This window comes from Vanessa atalanta, chromosome 1 (assembly GCF_905147765.1).
Source record: "Vanessa atalanta chromosome 1, ilVanAtal1.2, whole genome shotgun sequence".
Lineage (NCBI taxonomy): Eukaryota > Metazoa > Arthropoda > Insecta > Lepidoptera > Nymphalidae > Vanessa > Vanessa atalanta.
In genome coordinates, this window is record NC_061871.1 from 12172599 (window position 1) to 12193738 (window position 21140).

General features: G+C 32.8%; 1 protein-coding gene across 1 annotated transcript in view; it reads right to left on the reverse strand.

The window, feature by feature from the left end:
* Positions 1-359: 359 nt before the first annotated feature.
* The window catches only part of LOC125077835 (lachesin-like), a 58442-nt gene continuing 37661 nt past the window's right edge, over positions 360-21140 (reverse strand). Inside the window, exons 2-8 of the mRNA XM_047689924.1 lie at positions 17604-17710; positions 14346-14531; positions 10309-10501; positions 5460-5588; positions 1598-1717; positions 805-975; positions 360-613 (exon numbers count right to left, since the gene is read on the reverse strand). Coding sequence (XP_047545880.1) covers positions 360-613; positions 805-975; positions 1598-1717; positions 5460-5588; positions 10309-10501; positions 14346-14531; positions 17604-17710 — 1160 coding nt within the window. The remainder of the gene's footprint in view (positions 614-804; positions 976-1597; positions 1718-5459; positions 5589-10308; positions 10502-14345; positions 14532-17603; positions 17711-21140) is intronic.

Consider the following 21140-nt stretch of genomic DNA (forward strand, 5'->3'; position numbering starts at 1 on the left):
CTTTTCTTTAATGTTTCAACGCAAACACATCGAATACGTAGACAAATTTTTCCGAAACAATATTGATTATATGTTATCTGAAAAGCAATTAGTGATGTCGATTGAAAACATAATGTGATTATGATTGCGTGATTAGTTGGTCGTACGGTTCGTTTACCTTAAATAGTCATCCAGAACACGTCCCTTTGTAAAATATAATATCTAAACAAATATTGATAGAGATTTATGATAAATATAATGCAGTTATATTTCGTATTCGCTTCTTTTATATACGAAATTAGAATATAATATATTATAAAATAATGAACCTATATATTTTAGACAGCACGGTTTGGGATTAATATTTTAGCGGAATAGTTTTAAGATAGAGTATCTAATAGACTTATAATTGTAACAATAATAATTGTAGCATTAAATATTGATGCATTATTAGTAGAGACGATTATTTTGCCATCGTTGGAATACCATTTGTTCGCTCTGTCTGAAACTCGATTGCTTTTTTCTGTATCCTTTTCATCAAAATCTTCATCATAAATTTCCGTTCCATACTCGTCGTCTGACACCGTTCTTTCCTCTGGGTACTGATATATATGCCTGTCGTTGCCTGGTATTTCTATAAAAAGAAAAACGACATCAAAAAATTTAATTATATTTTTTCATAAAAATCGTAAAGGCATATTTAATACCCTTGAGTATTCTCGGCCAGCGTACCCTAAGCTAATCAAAAAGTTTCTATATTGGTGTGCAATAAATAAAAACAAATGTTATGAATAAAAAAAAAACACAATTATATTGTTTTCATACCATATAACCTGATTTTGCTCTCCACGTCTCCTAAGGAGTTCTTTGCAACACATATGTAGCTGCCAAGGTCTTCTCTCCGTATGTTCTTGATTGTCATAGACATTTCGGCTTCGAACATCGACTTCTGCCTGACAGTCATCTCGTGATGCTCGGATGGTATTATCAGCTCACCTGCGATACAATTTATTACTTAAAACATTTGCTTTCAAATCCAATATTAGAATTTCATCTTTCCTCCGCCAAGTTTTATGAAAAATGTAAAAACTTCGGGCAGACACCTAGAGTTTTATATCCGCTTTATAATTTGTTTCTTTTATAATCGTGACGCTTTACCAAGTTAATCATAATTCTATTAGCGTTAAAACAATTTGATAAATATATTGTGTAACGTTAAATTAATTACTTGCGACTAATTTATTTAGAACAAGACGATAGATTATGAATCTGACGGCTTTTCTTGTATGGGAAGAGTCTAAGGAATTTTGATTTACAAAATTACATATAATATTTTAACGTCCAGGTTGTCCGACTCTAGTAACATGGGTTTTAGCTTAATTTTCTTTACATATATAAACTAATACAATAAAAAAACTTACTTGTATTTATATTGTATAATAGTACAAAAAAAAAAACGAATCATGATTTGACACGTAGTCGACGCGTCTTTTTTTTGTATTATCACAATAAATGAATTAATGGACTAACATCCCGGTAAAACAAAATTACGCTAACATTCGTAATTCTTCATGTTAATTATTTTCTTACACGTCTTCAATCACAAAAGAAATATTACCTGGATCCTTAACCCAGTAGTTGATTGATTTTGGCGAAGATTCAACGTAGCATTCGAGGGTAACATCTGTGCCTAGTGGCGCACCGACTAGCTGATTCGGTACTTGAATCACTGGATGAACTGCGGATAAATAAATTTCCTTAATGCAAAATTATATTCATAGCGGTGGCGTGAGAATAATAATAATAGAAAATCAAATAAAAGGGCAAAATTAAATTTACAACCGTAAATGGATTCAAAGACGTAAAATGATTGAGCTATTATTTTGCGGAGACGGCGCGCGTCACCCTGAGTTGCGCCTTCCCCCTAATTAGTACCGTCTAGTGCAACAACGGCGAAACGGAATATGAATGCAGTTCTATCTCATTTCTAGTATCATTTAGACAAAAGCAAAACATCATCTCAGAAATTCAAATAGTAAAATTAATTATTCGATAAATTTTAGTTGAAGTAATTCCATGTCATAAATCAATTTGACCCGTGTACCCTATATCAGGGTATCACTGGAAATATTCAATGTTAGTTACCTGACTAATTCTATATTCATACATATTCAGATAATACCAATGTTGTCGATTTTAAATATTTGTTAAGTGTAAGTTAGATTAGAGTAAATTAGTTTGTGTTTAAATCATTAATATTTTATCTGCTTTACTTTTTTTTACTAGGATATCTAGGTATTTTTATATGCTATTATAAGAGTAACAGAGGAGGCAACTAGACATAGGATTTGTTCATTTATAATCAACAAAATCTTGCCAACGTTCCATCTTGATTATTTTGAATACAGATCTAAATAATTAATTCATTATTATTTGGATGAACCAAAAACGTACTTATCTATCATCGCTGTACTCCAAGTTACGCAAAGTACGTACTTTGCGTAACTTTGAGGTAGGGCTTTGTGCAAGCCCGGCTGGGTAGGTACCACCCACTCATCAGATATTCTACCGCCAAATAACAGTACTCTGTATTGTTGTGTTCCGGCTAGAAGGGTGAGTGAGCCAGTGTAATCACAGGCACAAGGGACATAACATTTTAGTTCCCGAGGTTGGTGGCGCATAGGTGATGGAATGGTTAATATTTCTTACAGCGCCTTTGTCTATGGGCGGTGGTGACCACTTACCATCAGGTGGCCCATATACTCGCCCGCCAACCGATGCCATAAAAAAAAAGGAAAATATTTTCAAGATTTATTATTGTTCGGGAATCAATACCTAATTTGCCTAATTTGACTCATTGTGTCTTTTTTAAATGCCTACTATGACATTTGGAGTAAGCACGCCAATAAAATTGAAATATTTCAATATTTGAAGTATCGAAACTGATAACATCTCGTAGTACCTTAAGGTTTTCTAAATATACCTTCTATATAGAAAACAAATCTTAAAAAATTGTAATATTTTTTTGGTTTATGACTCTATATCAGAGATAAGAGCATAATAGATCTAAATATAAAGATCAAGAGCCAGTTCTATTTCGGGATTTCGATAATGTTGAAAAAACGAGGTAAAAAAACGAGCTGAATTTCTTTAATAAAAAAAAAAATCTTAGAATCTTTATATTCAGATATTTTTTAACTTTTATAATGTAATATAAATTTCATTAAGCTAGTTCAGATTCAACTTATATAGGCTTAAAAATCTAAACACAATAAAACAATGTTTGTTCAACATACTTTACATTAGCATTAGCATTTTAGCATTAGCAGCCTGTAAATTTTTCCACTGCAGGGCTAAAGGCCTCCTCTACCTTTGAGGAGAAGGTTTGGAGCATATTCCACCACGCTGCTCCAATGCGGGTTGGCGGAATACACATGTGGCAGAATTTCGTTGAAATTAGACACATGCAGGCTTCCTCACGATGTTTTCCTTCACCGCCGAGCACAAGATGAATTATAAACAAAAATTAAGCACATGAAAATTCAGTGGTGCCTTCCTGGGTTTGAACCCGAAATCATCGGTTAAGATGCACGCGTTCTAACCACTGGGCCACCTCGGCTCACATACTTTGCAATATATTTGATTTAATTCAAGTATCTCTATTGCCAACATGGTTATTAAGTTAGTTTAATATTTATAACAATTATCCGATTAGCATTAAGCTAAGGAACAATTTATGAAAAAGTGTAGAATTTTACTTATGATACTTTTAGAGCTACTGATTAAACAGCAATTAAATTGATTTGCCTTACAATAGCTACTCATTTCCTGGGTCTTCATAATACAATTTACCTCCATAATTGACTTAATTACCCTCTGGACACTTATGTATAACCCTTGCACATCGCGTGCTACGATTCGATATTTAATTAGGATCCGTTCCCAAAGGGGCCGTGACACATAGCCGCCTTGTGGCTTTTGTTTCGATAGTAGGTTAAAATTTTATTATAATTACTCTTTCACACTTACTTCTAATGATAAGTACGAATGGAGTCTCAGATGCACTTGCCAAGAACGCCTGTACACTTTTGTCTCGAAGTATAATACACAGGAAACTTTAACGCCGGAAGTACATTCCATATTTTGGCAGTGTATAGATAAATTGTGATATATCTAACTTTTTATTATATATTTATCATTTGAATAATTGGTAGTAGTTGATATAACCCGTACATTCGGATGGTACCAACTACCGTTATTTGTCATTGAAATATCATGACAACGTACGATATTGTGTATGATATAGCTGATATTAATAATAAATATAAGTTACCATATATTACGTTTATATATATTTTATAACAAAGCTGTATTTCTACTCAATATAACAATAATTAAGTTATTAATACATTTCTCTTCAAAAAAACAAACCTTGCATAATTAAAAAGTGATATTGTAGGAAGTCTAGATGTGTGAAAAGTTGTTGTCTGAGCTGAGCATAATAATGCCTGTATTACAGATCCCCTTCACGGGAAAACAAGGGCTTTAGTATGATACGATTTCTACTACAGTTTTGGTCTAGAATACGGTTGGTCTGTTGTCACATATTTTATTGGATATAAATGAAAAAATAAATATTCAGGTGAAAGAAAATATTATCTGCATATTTTGAAACGTTCTATCAGTGAATCGATTAAAAAATCACTCTACTTATTGTCAATTCTGTCTAAAATACTTAAATTAAAAAAATAGATATATATTTTTTTATTTTTTATTATAGTGACAAAAATATGATCATGTCGCACTTGGGGAACTACAATTACTATACAAAAAAGTGAGCGTCTCGGGACGCCTGACAGAAATTATAACTTAAACCGTCCAAAATACGGCTAGCGCTGTGGTTTAGTGTGAGAGAGGAGGAACCTGCCTTCCTCTGCGGTATGCGTAAGGGAAGCCAGACGGACTGGCGCCGTAACGCGTTACGTAACGAAGCGGTTTTCCCTCCCATAAGAAGTTGTCACTTAAATTATTCAAAAGAATTGACACTATTAGTGATCGTTTACGTTACAGTGTTTTTAGGTTTCACCTCCACATGGTATTTACTACATTAAGTAATTTGTGAAAAATACGTAATTGTACTTCATTGAATTATCTTTACAACGGTATGCAAACTACCTTGATGTTGTTAACTAGCAAGAGAATCATATTAATAGTTGCCGAAATAAAGGGAAAGAAATTTTCGATCTTTAAGCACTCTCTGATACCTCGCATCATGAGCCGTGAACCATAAATAATTTCGTTTTCTTCACGATATAATTATGAAAATATTGCAAAAGTGATTCTTATTTAATTTAATAATTCCTCAACATGAAATTTATCAATGAAACGTTACCTCAGAATATCTTTTTTATAAAAACAACTCGTTTTCAACGAAAACGCGCTATTATATTTTTACTTATAATAATAAAATATCAACTTACAATGTACGCTTATATGAATCCTCTTGCTCACTGTGGGCGGAACTCCATTACCCGCAATACACAAGTAAGTCCCCATTTCGGAACGCGATATCTTCGTCAACTTTAATACTTCACCTTGGTACCCGAGCACTGCAAACATTAGAATCATTTGTACAAGAGAATGACGTAGTTTGAGCTTGAAATATTGGATATTTCGTATACTTTCATGGGAAGAATTTTAGCTCATTTTATTTTTCTTTAAATGAAACTGAAACTTCACTGGTAATATTTAATTTATTTCACACTAACTTTGTCCATGTGTTAGTTATTTATTAAAATGTAGCCTGTGCTCTTCCTTGGGGTTTAAACTTGCTTCATTAGACAAATTTGCTTAAGTGATTTAGCTGTGAAAGCGTTAGTTACTTTCGCATTTATAATATTAGTATAGGTAATATAAATAAATAATAAATATTGGACAACATCACATACATTACTCTGATCCCAATGTAAGTAGATAAAGCACTTGAGTTATGAAAAATCAGACGTAACGACGATACCACAAACACCCAGACCCAAGACAACATAGAAAACTAATGAACTTTTTCTACGTCGACTCGGCCGAGAATCGTACCCGGGAGTGGAGTACCCATGAAAACCGGTGTACACACTCCTCGACCATGGAGGTCGTAGAATAATCTAAATGCACGTTGTATTTCGAAATAAAAAAAAAATAATAATTAGAATTTATAATTTATAGTATTTATTCTAATACTTTTTTTGTCTCCATGACTTTAGGACAACATATAACATTTAAAACTAATTAACTCAAGTATCATTACAATTAATCGTTTTTGAATCGTCAATATTTCAAATCTACCGCTATTTCGTAAAGGTAATCTTTGTAATTGTTTTAAATTGAAGTATAAACTATATTACTAAGTTCGTCTGTAACATTTAATTGATACATCTCTTAACAGTTTTATTATAATTGTCATAAAAATCAAACGATAATATAACTGGGAGATTAATTAATACCAAATCAAATCGAAATATTCTTTATCCAAATAGGATTTTACAAGCACTTTTAAATTATCATTTAACAGAATATGATTAAATGTAAAGCTATACTGGCTCGGAATTTAGTTTTCACCGAGAAGAACCGGCAAGAATCTCAGTAGTCAATCTTATCCAATATTTTAAATAGAAAGTTTATTCTGACCGAAACTCAACAAGTAACTCTGCCGCACTTTTTTATCATCTATATTATCTTGTGTTAAGTTTGCAAAGTTAAAAATGTCTTCACAATTTTATTATAGAATATTAGGTAGCTGATATAAAAATAGATCGTTTTGTACGTTCGCAAATAATAATGATTTCGCGTAAATGAAGAATTAATTGATGTGTGTCAGTGGTCAGGCTATTCGTCTGCTGAATAAATAATTGATTATATCATATTAATTTATGTTGATTCCTAAATAATTATTGTCGAATAATAAGTTACTTATTTTTATAAATTGTTGCTTTTATTTATTAGATTTTATTATCACTGTTCAAATTCATAAGTACGTTATATTATACTTATTAGTATACAGACAGAAGCATTTGACAGACTTTGTACATCATATGATAATGTTCCAACTCTAACTCCGGACAGTGACTGAGTATTTTTCGACAGAAAAACTCAGTATTTTTATATCACTCTTGAACTCATGACCTCGGGATCTGGGCCTGATATCTCGCTACTAGATCAACTAAACAGTTACACATAATATACATTATATAATAACACCCCAAAAATACGCTTCACATTAACGAAGACGAAAGATACTATCAGATAGTTACTGTACACCGTCGCTTATAAACACTTTGAAAGGTATAAAACAATCAGGATCAACATCTAAGACGGATGTCCCTTGTGACTGTAATTACACTCATTTATTTTTAAAGCACAATATAGCTTTATAAACTATTTTTGCTTAGAAAAAACAACCCTAAACACGACGAATGTATTATTTAAATCATATTATATTATGGAACAATAATGTATTTAGTAATAACTAGACATAACGTACTCTTTGACAAGATTTAATTCATAAAATTTATGTACTATTCATTTAAAAAATAACCTTAATTTAAAACTTCTTGGTCAAAACGTGAAAAGCAATCATGATTTTTGCGCATAAATAAGGACTGTTATAGCATTAATTTTAGCATACATTTAAACTTGACACAAAAATCATTTATGAATGGATACCGCATACTACATACCGCTGTGTACATTCGCCTTTATGAATAACTCGATTCAAATAAGAATTTTAGTGATCCGCAAAAGCGTTTTAACATTCGTACAATGCGACCTAGGAGTCTATTCAGTGCGGAACTCTACTAATTACGACAAACTTTAAACAATACTGGACGCGAAACTCATCCCGGGAATAGTCGCCGCGCAGCTCATTGTGGCGCCACGAATGCGGTCACACAGACGTTCGTATTATTATACATATTCAGAAAAACAAAGCCGTCCTTGCGCTATTCAGATAAACTAAGACAAATGAAATATTTTTCCTGCAGCCCGCCGAGTTCGCTGTAATTTGAGGTCACCAAGTTGCACTGTATTTTTCCAATTACCAGACCTAGATGATTTATTAAAATAGCGAAAGAAGTTTTTGATAAATATTTTATTAAAAATTTTATCCACTTTTTTTATTTTTCATAATTTATATGGTTAATTTTATGTGCTAATTAGTATTGTAATGGCTAAGGGTATTTATTTGTTACCATTAACTATTAATATATATATTATAATATTATGTAGAACTGTAGCATTAGAGCAGCGTGGTGGATTAAGCACTAAGCCAGCTATGTCAATAATAAAATGAATTATTTAATGGATTTATTTGTGTGATTAGGAACAAAAATATTTATGTCTTGCTATTTTTTTACTTCAAGTAGTAGCGTTAGTGAAACATTTAAGTGTACACACGATACAACACTATTATGGGAAACCTTGGAGAGTGTTATGCAATAAGAATATATAATTATTTTGATTACAGTTGCAAATAGGAAGCCGGCATACGCTCCAATCGTAATAATCGCGAATGAACTATTTTGATTTTATCTTTTATATATTTCTTACCGTACAAAATTTCTCCATATTTTCCGAGAAATGTTTTACAAACATCAAGCAAATTATAATCGGATAATCAGATAACGCGGCGTACATAAAGCTGCCTCCTTACTGTGACAAAACATACAATATAATAAAATACAAAACGGGATATCGATTAAAATTGCTATTAGTATTCTTTAAAATAACCGCTTTTACTCATAGTTATATATATATTATATTCGAAATGATTAATATTTTATCGTTGATCGGGTCGATTTTCAAGTAAACGTTTTTAATGCGCGTCCTATGTGTTAATCTCACTCAGTTCAAAAAAAATCTGATTTATTACCGAATAATCTAATAACTTTTAACTAAAACTTAAAATCCACGATTTGAACCTAGGACTTCGGTGTCTATAAGCTGGCCACTGGCCAAACGAAGCAATCACATAGCATTTCATTGATGAAATTATGAAAATATAATTTACACTTTAAAATACTTATCAATATTATAGCTTCTTAGAGAAACAGAGCTTAACTCTATATTGTATTTAAGGATATCCTAAACGCTAAAAGCTGTTTCCATATTAGTAGCAATAATTGTGTTATTAATTATTTATTTGCTTAAACAAAATATATAAGATTCAAGTCTTTTTCTATATTTGATGATTATACATTGAAAAGAGCTGACGAACGGACTAAAAAAAAACACTAACTTCCTATCTACATGAAAAGTCACAACATAAGTGGCAACAAAAATCTGCGAAAACTATGATGGCTCGTGAGATACAGCCTGGTGACAGACGTACAGACAGACGGACGGACAGAGGAGTCTTAGTAATAGGGTCTCGTTTTACTCTTTGGGTACGGAACCTTAAAAACGACAGCGCTCTTTGAAATAATTTTCTGTTGTATTAGAATTATTAAGTTATGCTATCATGTTATGACGACCTTCGTGGTCGAGTAGTGTGAACACCGGTTTTCACGAGTATGATTTCGGGTTCGATTCCCGGCGGAGTCGATGTAGAAACAGTTCATTATTTTTCTGGGTCTGAGTCAGGGTGTTTGTGGTTACTTCTGATTTTCCATAACACTAAGTGCTTTAGCTACTTAAATTTGGATCAGAGTAATGTATGTGATGTTGTCCAATATTTATTTATTATATTTATTATTATTATATGCTAATATCATTTGTATGACTGTAATTACCCGATTCACATAATCCAACGAATCTGTATTACATATAGTTTTAATCTATACTAATAATATAAAAGCGAATTTAACTCAGTCTAATTTTCAGTCTGTTGCTCTTTCATGGACAAAGCAAATTTGATAAAATTTGTTAGATTGTCGCACGCGAGCGTATTCGCGGGCGACAATCAGTATGATAATAATTTATTGTTTAAGGGCAGTTGTGTTGATGTCTATGATTCTGACCTTTGACTGACTTCGCTCACACAGGTAATTTTCATCGAACACTACCCAACTGAGCAGCATACTATAATAGTGCTGAAGTGTGTGTGCGGGCACTAACAGGACGGAATCCGTGATATCCACGTATTTTAGTCGCAAGACTAACGTATTACTTGCATCCTAAGATACGGGAGTATTAACACTTCAAACTTCCTAACTTTTTATTGGCTTTCAGATCTGCGGTCTTTTATGGTAGCCACTAAATCAACGAAGAAATCCTGAGCGTTGAATATAATTGCGATATATTTGACTAAAATTTACTACGACTGAAATACCATAAATTCCTTACCTTTATTCTTTGCTCCGGTATTATCTCTTACAACTATTTCCTGTCCATCCTCACGTTTCCACATAACCCTTGGCGGTGGAATACCCCTCGCTTTACACGATACTCGGGCTGTCCCACCTTCAGGTACCATCGTATCCCCTGAAGTCTCTTCGGGTATAAAGTCGGGTGGAATAACCACTTCAAGGTAACCCATCTGGTGAAATAAAATATGATTACATAACAATGTTGTTACCAATTTACACATAATTGAATTTTTAATGTATTAGGACTGTTTCAATAAATTATACGAGTATATACGAGTTATGTTATAATAAAATATTATAAATATAATAAATATCTATAACAAAAAAAAGTTAAAAATGCAACACAAGCCGCGAATAAATTTGTGGCGTTTAGGGACTTAGCCCAGTACCAGTAAGAGTGGCACTAAATTATTTTAAACTTGCTATTCTTAGTACGGATAAAGTCGATACTATTTTTTTTTCCATTATATTGTTTTGACATATTTGAAAAAGTCTTGTTATACTAAATCGCTGAATATTTGAATGCCACAAGGGCTCACTGATAGAAACCTAATGAACCGTGTATTCATTTGCGATCCTCTATTGATACGTAATAAAACCAAACCGTTTTTGAAAAAGATTAATCACTTGTGATAAAAAGTGGAATATTTAAGATAAGAACGTGCTAAAAAGATCGTGATCAATGGGCAGTCCAGCTCCACAGACTATAGTGAAATCCGGATTATTATATCTAGGACTAGTAATAAGGGTAATGCTGTGTGTGGCGCGATTGAAAAATCATCGTTTATTTGTATACATCGATTAAAACCTCTTTCGTACCAATAACTGATGAGACTCCACCAAGAAATAGAGGGAAAACGGCTGGAATCGATCAATAGATGATAGGCGTCTTTAGACACTCAGCAAATATTGACAGAGCTAGATCGGGCAGTGCTAATGCATGCACCTTATAATCTTAATCCCTGAATCTCCGGTTTTTTTTTTTTACTAGGTAGGCGGATGAGCAAATAGGCCAACTGATGGTCAACACCACCCATAGACAATGGCGCTGTAAGAATACCCATTCCTTACATCGCCAATGTGACACCTACCTTGGGAACTAAGATGTTATGTCCCTTGTGCCTGTAGTTTTTTCCTGTTTCTGTCTATTCAGAATTATTTAGATAGTGGCCATCTATCATTGGTCACAATTGTCTGTTGAAACATTTAGAAACTATTTTCGAGATAATGTCTTCATTTTTCCTGTAATTATACTGATCCAATCATCCTACAGATGTAAACACAGAAACTCTGTCATAGCGGTTGAGTTGCTAATAAATGTATATTACCTACTAAGACTTTTGTTGATAAGGACGAAATAATTTACTAAGTATTATTCAAATATCTTTAATATATTCCATTAAGATATAACTTTTGTTTACGGTAGGACTTTTTACAAGCCCATCTAGGTAGCTATCAACTTTACTTGTTGGTAGAGGTTTTACCAAGCTCGTCTGGGTAGATAATATCCACTCATCACTAGTTTTGTGTTGTTTCGGTTTAAAGGGTCAGTCAGGTAATGGCACAGGCACAGGGCACATAACATCTTAGCTACAAAATTTGGCGCATTGGAGACGTGAGATAGGGCTAATATTTACAGGGCCGATAGCTATTGTTTATGGTAGTTATTTTCGCCTGTCCAATATACCGATTCTAAATATTGAAAAACAAATAATATGTTCTTTTACTGTCAAAGACGGAGACTTTGTATTGCTGTGATACGATTTGTAGGGAGATGCAAATGTAGTTTTACGAGAAGGGGTATAACGTTTTTATATCCCAAAGCCGTTACAGCATTGTTGGTATAAGGACTGGTCTATACATGTAACATGGCCAATGTTGACCGGCGAAGGAGACCACCGACCATCAGCCGATCAATTTGCTCATACCTTTCTTGTAAAAAAACAGAGTCGTCTAATTACAAAGACTGTGTCACGTTTGCCGTGAAGCTACTACTTGTTCGGAATTTTGATTACACTGAAAAGAACTGGCTTGAGAGTTAAAAATAAAAAGGTGTTTTCAAGCTCATTGCTGCAATTTGTTTCATTTTTTAAATTTCGAAACAGAAACTTCCAACTGTCATGTTATAGTACGTAAGATGTTAATATAATTATAATAATTGTATTATATTTTGTTAATTCATTTACTAAATGTATAATCGGTCAGTTTGTATCCTTTCCATTTCTAATAAAATTGTTTTGTTATTGGTAACTGAATACATAATTACATATACAACTAGTTATATAGTATATAATATTAATGATTGGTTGCAAGAAAACTGATACCTACCAATTAGGTATATATATATTAAAAAGTATATAATATTTACAAATGGGGCTATAAATAAAATTTGAAGTACATAAAATACTTTAATACGTTATTAAAATTATTCTATTATCTCAAAGTTGATATCTTTTCGCAATCAGCTGGTTTACACTTATTCATGAATGATGATGTTATCCTGAATGTTGTCAGCCTAGGATCTTTATACGAGAGACTATCTATAACATCTATAGTAGTATGTGTAGTATGTAAATTATGACGATACATAAACGATGACACAAGTATGTAAACAAGTAAATCTGGTACCAGTGGAGATAGAGGGTGCAAGATAAATAGTCTTACGTACTTTCCAAATCACGGTATAATAACAATGCAAATTTTCTCACTGCGGTTGAGAGTTTCTTGATGTAGGATTGGAACTAAAAGATATGAACTGCAGCCGTACAAGTAACCCGTTAGCTCGAGTCTGCAATAAATAGTTCCCTGGGCGAATCGATTCACAAGCAGCTTTCAGAAAATGATTTATATCGTGCAGTATTTCGGCTCAATAATCACATTTTAAATTAATTGAAACCTTTTCAGTACTGAGCACGATATATTGAAGCGGGCGTCGAATATTAAATAGACAGAACGGGCAATTTGCTTTACGATTCTCGTGAATGGTAATTTTATTATTGCTTCAATGATGGTGAATTTTTTAAATTTATTATGATACGCTTTCGAAAAAGATTGTGATATTTATGTAAAGAGCGAAATGCATATGAAAAATAATGAGACCCTCGAGGGACGCGCGGATGTGAAACATCGATATTGATGGGTATTGAATAAATTGATAATTAAAGAAAGTAGAGCTTCGTTACTAAAGTAAATAAAGCAATAAAGTGTATAGTCCGTGTGTGTGTATACGCGCCACGCACACATACGGAAGTAGAAATTGGCGGCAGAGAGGTGGCATGACTATTAATATCTCGAAAACTTCGTAAAGGTTTACATAATCACAAGCAGAGTCGGATGGCTACAAGACAATCGCTGTCTCCATCCCTTGGGGCGTTTTCACAATAACCTAAACTTAATCGTACATTACAAGGAATTCTCAGAATACCCTCAAGAGGCATTAGAAATATATTCAAATTTATGCCAAGAAATGAAGAAGCTTTGAAACTCCTTTAATTTTCATTCATCATTTCAATTTTGAAAAAATATTGAACGTTTTGAAATAAATTTCTTAATAATGGTTATATTCATAACCGTAAGGACCCGGCTTTGATCTTACCATATAATATTGATGTTAGAATATTTATTTAAGAACAAATATTTTACCTATTTCGAGATAACATTATATCATGTCATTTTAAATGAAATAAAAGTTTAATTTCAAGTCATTATAAGCGAACAATAATCGTCTTAAAAAGTATTTTATAATGGTTTAACTTTTAGCGTTATAAAGTTAAATATCTAAATAGCGTTATTCAACCACATTTCACAAGATACCGTTATAAATCCATTTTAATATTGACAACGAGTATATTTTAAATTTCCTACCCCTTATTAAAGAAAACAAAATTGCATATATATATATATTCTAAGTAGTAACTAAGAGAAACATTCATACAGATATAAAGTAAGATGTAAAGTAACAGTAAATAACATTTTTAAACTTGGAATTATAAATGCTGAATAGAATTAACTCACTTGACTTTTCATGGGGTCTGTGTTTATTTGGCACATGTATTGTCCTCGGTCCTCCTCTTGTACGTTCTTTATGTGCAAGTACCAAGTTGAATGATCCGCGTGCGAAACTGATACGCGGTGGTTGTGCGTGATCACGTGTTCATGGATCGCCTGTATAGCCTTTGTGTCCGCCTTCACCCAGCCCACCTGAATACAGTTTGATTTATTAAAATTACAAATTAATTTTCTTTTCGTCACGTCATTATATTCTTACTGGAAGTAAGAATATAATTTTTAATTTTTGGGTTATTTTTACCTCGTTACGATAAATTTGAAAATACTCTTTGTTATTTATATCGTTTATACCTTAAATGAGAAATATAAACAATCAGTGGTCGTCCGCGGTTACGTTTGCGTTTCATGTGTTAGGAACAAATAGTATAAGTCATTATTTGGAGTCCAAGATTCCTTGATACCAAATTTCATCATATTTATTACATTACATTAACAGCCTGTAAATTTCCCACTGCTGGGCTAAGGCCGCCTCTCCGTTTGAGGAGAAGGTTTGGAGCATAATCCACCACGCTGCTCCAATGCGAGTTGGTGGAATACACATGTGGTAGAATTAGACACATGCAAGTTTTCTCACGATATTTTCCTTCACCGCTGAAAACGAGATGAATAAACACAAATTAAGCACATGAAAATTCAGTAGTGCTTGTCTGGGTTTGAACTCGAAATCATTAGTTAAAATGCACGCGTTCTAACCACTGGGCTATCTCGGCTCCTCCTTATCATCATAATCAGTTCAGTGATTTGACCGTGAAAGAACAGATAGAGAGACGGAGTTATTTTCGCATTTATAATATTAGTATAGAAGAGATAAACACTATTATTATTATAGATTATTATTCAATAAATATTTATAATTACTAGTATTAGTAGTGGGAACATCTTATTAAGGACTTCATTCGGCCAAGCTCCTTAAATAACACTAAATATATAAAAAAATAACGTTAAATATCCGTTATTCACATATTAATATAAATAATTATTAAGTCGATAAGAGCTGTCTGGTTCGTATTAAAACTAATTGTCTTTTGTCTTTATAAATATTCATTTCGGACAAAACAGTTAAATAACACTTCGTACAGACAGATTATATTAATTACACTACTGTTATTTTAAATAGCAGCATTAATAAAATATACAGCGAAAAGCTTTTCACTTTATATTCTTTAAAAAGAACAGCTGGTTTTGTTAATTGAATTTATTGTAAGATACGGCTATTGTGTATACGTAACTCTGAGCTACGATGAGTTAAAAAAAAAAAAGAAATCATAGTGAATGAAAAAATATTTTATTTTTATTGAGCGTGTTTTGGAAACTATAGCTCATGTTTTATTTAATTTTGCATATCACGAATCAAGAATAGCTGTGAGGTTTATATTTAAAATATCGAGCTTCGTATTATTTTAATGTAATCTCGAAACGTCAATTTTCGACTCCTTATTTTTAACCGATACGACCTTTCGCGACGTAGAAGACGTAGTTTAACTATGGAATATTTTGCAATTGCGCAAAGTATTGTGTCGTGCAATTCTCTGCGCGATCACGGCACTTTCTATCCCCTTACTTTTTTACTCCGATGGAGCGGTATGTCACGATCTAAGAGAGATGAAACGCTATAGTAACCGAATTTACGTGCATTACAAGGCAAATTAACACTAATTATTTCTCGATTGTCTGTCTCGGTCGTCTGAGGCTCAAAGGGCTTTAAAATATTATATGCTACTAGCCCGCCTAGCTTCGCACGGGTGTAATTGTATTTTATACGGTACGTTTGTACGCAGTACTATATAGCGCGCAAAAAATATTTAGCTGCCGGTAAAATTTTATTAGAATTTGATTATCAGTTTTGAATATTACCGTACACATATAAACAAACAAAGTTTACCTCTTCATAATATTATTATTAAATTAAAGATACATTTGAGCTAATCAGTTTCCTTAAGCATTTTTAGTTATTTTTATTTAGCTTGATTGATTTTACAAATTAACACAAAGAATGACTATTATTATTTTATGATAATTACTATTTACTTTTAAATCAAGAATCGATTAAAAATTAATCTCAACGCGTACTATATAATTTTACGACCAAGTTGTAATTTAATAGAATTTACTAGTACGGTATTTGAATTTCAGTCATCCTTGCGAGCCCATAATTTATAGGCTTTATGTACAAGGTGTCAATAACCGAAGCATTTCACCACATTAGTCAACATAAATGATTAGTGTGCAATTTATGTTTGCGGAGATAAGGCATTCATAACTTAGTGTCAATACAAATAACCTGTCAATAGTTCGATAAACTACTTAAATTACTGTTCAAATCTAAGAATCGAAAATTAAAGTGATTAATTCACTCTTATATATATGCAATATAAGTATTAATTTAATTTTGATGATTTCGGGTTCAAACCCAGACACCACTGAATTTTCATGTGCTTAATTTGTGTTTATAATTCATCTCGTGCTCGGCGGTGAAGGAAAACATCGTTAGGAAACCTGCATGTGTATAATTTCAACGAAATTCTGCCACATGTGTATTCCACCCACCCGCAATGGAGCAGCGTGGTGGAATATGCTCCAAACCTTCTCCTCAAAGGGAGAGGAGGCCTTAGCCGAGCAGTGGGAAATTTACAGGTTGCTAATGTAAAAAAAAAGTAAAGTATTCATTTTAACAGTATATCGTTAATAATAATATACTTCTGACCAAATGGCAGGCAATCTTAAAGAGCCAACTCAACAGATGCACTCTATATTCTCGGAGTCCGATGGTATCGAAATTAGACACGATTTAAAATAAATATATCTCATGACACTGTGCCTAATGTCTTTAGTACCTAAACGACCACCTATTTCCTGACTCAAACTCAAAGTCAAATTCCTTTATTCAATAAGAAGCATTATACTTAATTATTGATAGTCAAATTAAACACTACCACCGGTTCGGAAAAGGAAACACCCTGACCTGAGAAGAACAGGCGAAAGAAACTCAGCTGGTCTTTTTTTTTGTCAATCTAATTAAATACATATATTGAATATGAATAGAAATAGCCCGGAGGCGATCGTGCCCCAAGGTGTGCCTAACTTTTGCAATAAGAGAGCCTAGTTATAATTGGTTCCGGTTACATACGGAAAATTTCAAGCCCTTCTACAGCCCTTTTAGCAAGTCACTAGACCACTGAAGTAAGGTAACAAGAAGGTACTCACTCTGTAATTTCCTAAATTTACGACTATACACTTGAAAGTCGCATCGCGGCCGATCGGGACTGTCAGATTGGTGATTGGCTCCCCGAATTCCGGTACTTCTACACCTCCTGCAGACAAAATTTTATATAAGAAAATAACGCAAAATATTTTGATACAAACACGTCATAGCCCGTTGCAGTAAGAACATCAACGGTGCCATGAAAAATCAATGTTGAGTTTTCGATTCGAACTAAAATTGTCAAAAAAATTTTAACACATTCAAGTCATCATACTATATTTGTGTGTGAGCCTAATCGTAGATGCTATTTTAGTTACTATGATACTTTGAATTCAAAATAATAACATACCTGTATTATATCTTGAATTTTAAATTATTGAGTAATATTTATAATTTATTTATTTATAATATTATCTCAACACAGTTTCCGCTTAAATGTTTATAATAGATTTAAATATTATCCTTTGTAAGTTTAACATATATGTTAAATTGTATTTAGAATAGCAATTATGTATGATGAATTCGAAGAAATATTATATACAGCCAAGAAACCATAATATTCAATTAAAACCATATAATTAGTTGAAACATTCGATCTTCAGCGTAGCAGTGCAAATACGATTATAACAGATATGAGCACTCATTGCCTCCATTATACAACAATACCAGTATTACCCTTTGGTTATAGAATATAATAGCTATACCCGCGACTTCGTGCGTGTCAAAAAAGTTATTGTTGTAGCCTAAGCTACTCCTTATTACATCAGCTATCTACCAGTGAAAGTCCCGTCAAAATCGGTCCAGCCGTTCCAGAGATTAGCCGGAACAAACAGACAGAGAGACAAAAATTGAAAAATTGATTATTACATGCATTTAGAAAAAGCAATTATTTCACTATTACAAACATACACCTTAATTTTTTCTGATCCTTCGACCCTCTGCATGTTTCAGTAATTTTATTAAATCACCAATTCGTAGTTTATATAGATAACGAAAAAAAATAATAGGGGTGACACACAATGGATTTTACTGGATGATAAAATCTAAATTACACTCGTGCTGATTAAATGCAGCAATGGTATATACATATGTATATGATATTTTCTTCTAAAATGAATTAATTTTTTGATAACAAATTGCGGCGGTAGAACTTAAAAAATATTCGAGCCATCGATTGGGATACCTCGTTGGAATCCAGTTGATTTCGCTATATATAATTTATTAAATAACAGAGACAATGAATTTAATTAACGTTTGAGCCAACCGCTAGGTAAAGGGATACTATAAACTACGTAAAATAACTTCTTTCCGAAGAAGAAGAAATGACTGAAAAATGTATAATGTAAGCTTACTTGGTACTTCTTCTCAACAAAATCCGTTAGCAGGTAAACATAAAAACAGAATGACTTCATAAATAAAAGTACCTAGTATATGGAATACTATACAAAACTGACAATAGCCTGTAAATTATTATTAACATGAAATACTCTGCAACCCTTCACTCTAAGCGGCATTTTATTTCATTGCAAAAAAGAAGACGGTCGAATGGACCCTTCAATTATAGGTGCTTACTACTGTTTCTTGACATTGAATTGAACGAAATATATCGAAATATAATTGCTTCGCTAACAATCAAACAGGATTTAAGATCGATTGTGATTGTAATTGCTCTGGATAACTCATTCCAAACCTAATACAGAATACAAGGCTTCGCTGTAAACAAACGGTGTGTTGGACATATTCATTCAGAGCATTACACCTCGCCTTATCGCCGCCACTGGTGACAAGAAGACCGGTTCGTTTGTTGCCCAGATTGCGATTCAACGGGGAAATACAGCATTCCTTTCCACGCGTTCATGATTTATACAATTACTATTTTTAATTCATATTTGTATATATTTAAGAACGAAATATTAATAATCAAAATACTCTTTATTCAAGTAGGCTCATAAAACTTTTGGAACGTCATGTTCCATTTTTGAGTTAAATTTAAAGCTACCGGTTCGGAAAGCAGATTCTACCGAGAAGAGCCGACAAGAAACTCAGTAGTTACTCTTTTCCACTATTTTAATTATAGAGTACCATGTCTAGAAGTCAATAAATAATAATTCTACGCTTTTTTATCTCTAATATAATCTTGTATTGAGCAATATGCCATCATATACATTTATCCATTTTTTTTTGATTGAGCTTTAATTTTTTTTAAGATGCACGTGTTCTAACCACTGGGCCATCTCGGTCTTGAATATTAATACATATATTTGCACAAATTATGGCATTACCTCTGATTAACCCTCTGTATGTTCAATGATATCTTTTTAAACTATTATTTCATAATTGTTTTTCCATAGAATTGTGCGTCTGTGCCTTAGTTGCATTTGTTTGTGCATGCTTAACATAATATTGCATTAAACACATCAGTGTGCGGCTATATAATAATATCTTATCAATATAAATATTTGTAAAACTATAGAATTATCTAACGTTATATTCAAACGATGTTCATACGAAATCGTACTAACGTAATTGCTTTTAATATTCCATATTACACAATTACCAAAGTATAAGTTATGTCATTAAAATTTTGAACAAGAAAACACAAGAGTCGTGCAACACTTTAAATCAGTTTGTGAAAACAATAGCATGAATCGCGTCTTAAGACTGATGAAACAGGAAAGGAATCGCAAGTTTGCGGTTCGTGTGCTCGCTTATCTGCGATGTCACTGTGAAGTTGTGAGCTCGTTGCTGTTGCACGCTTGATACTGTCAGATGCAATTGCTCTCAAGCAAAGACCGTGCACCAAACTCACAACTCAAGTTTCGTGGATTGATACCAAGTTTATTGATTGGGTTTATCTAAAGGCAACGTTATAAACTGTTAATATTATACAGATCATCATAGTTACGACCTTTAATAATTTAAATCGGAACAATACGAAATATTATTGGTAATTTCATAGTTAAATATTATAATTGCTTAGTGAATAGCTACAACTCATGTGGAATCGTACAAGGGTATACCACTAGCGAAATGTGTTTATATAAATCCACTTAATATCGTCACGAATGGAGAAATAAGGTGAAAGACGAATGACTTTGAACCCGGAACCTTGCCAGCCGCTAAACCATTAAGGCAGTTTAGCCTTCTACTAAGATGACCCTCTCGAGTATCAAAACGGAAAAGGAAGTTTTAAATAATATAACGACATTTTCTATCGGTATTCTATTTTCTTGGTATTACACGTCCGAATAGCGTCGACACTCGACGTATAACGACATCTATGGCGGGGACATAACATTACAGAATGGTCTCGTTGAAGGCAGTAAAAACTGTCGTTATGCAACAACAGCGTCCACAATATCGTCACAGGCTGGGGCGCAGTAAAATGTTTACAAAATATCTTACTCTTATTTAGGTCGCTGAGCTGGATATTGTTTTAGTATTACAACTTTGGGGAAAATCTTGAGCTGGCATAACTTATCCGAATTTCGGTACTTTATGTATAAGTGGAAACGTCAGTCTAATATGCTTTAATGTAG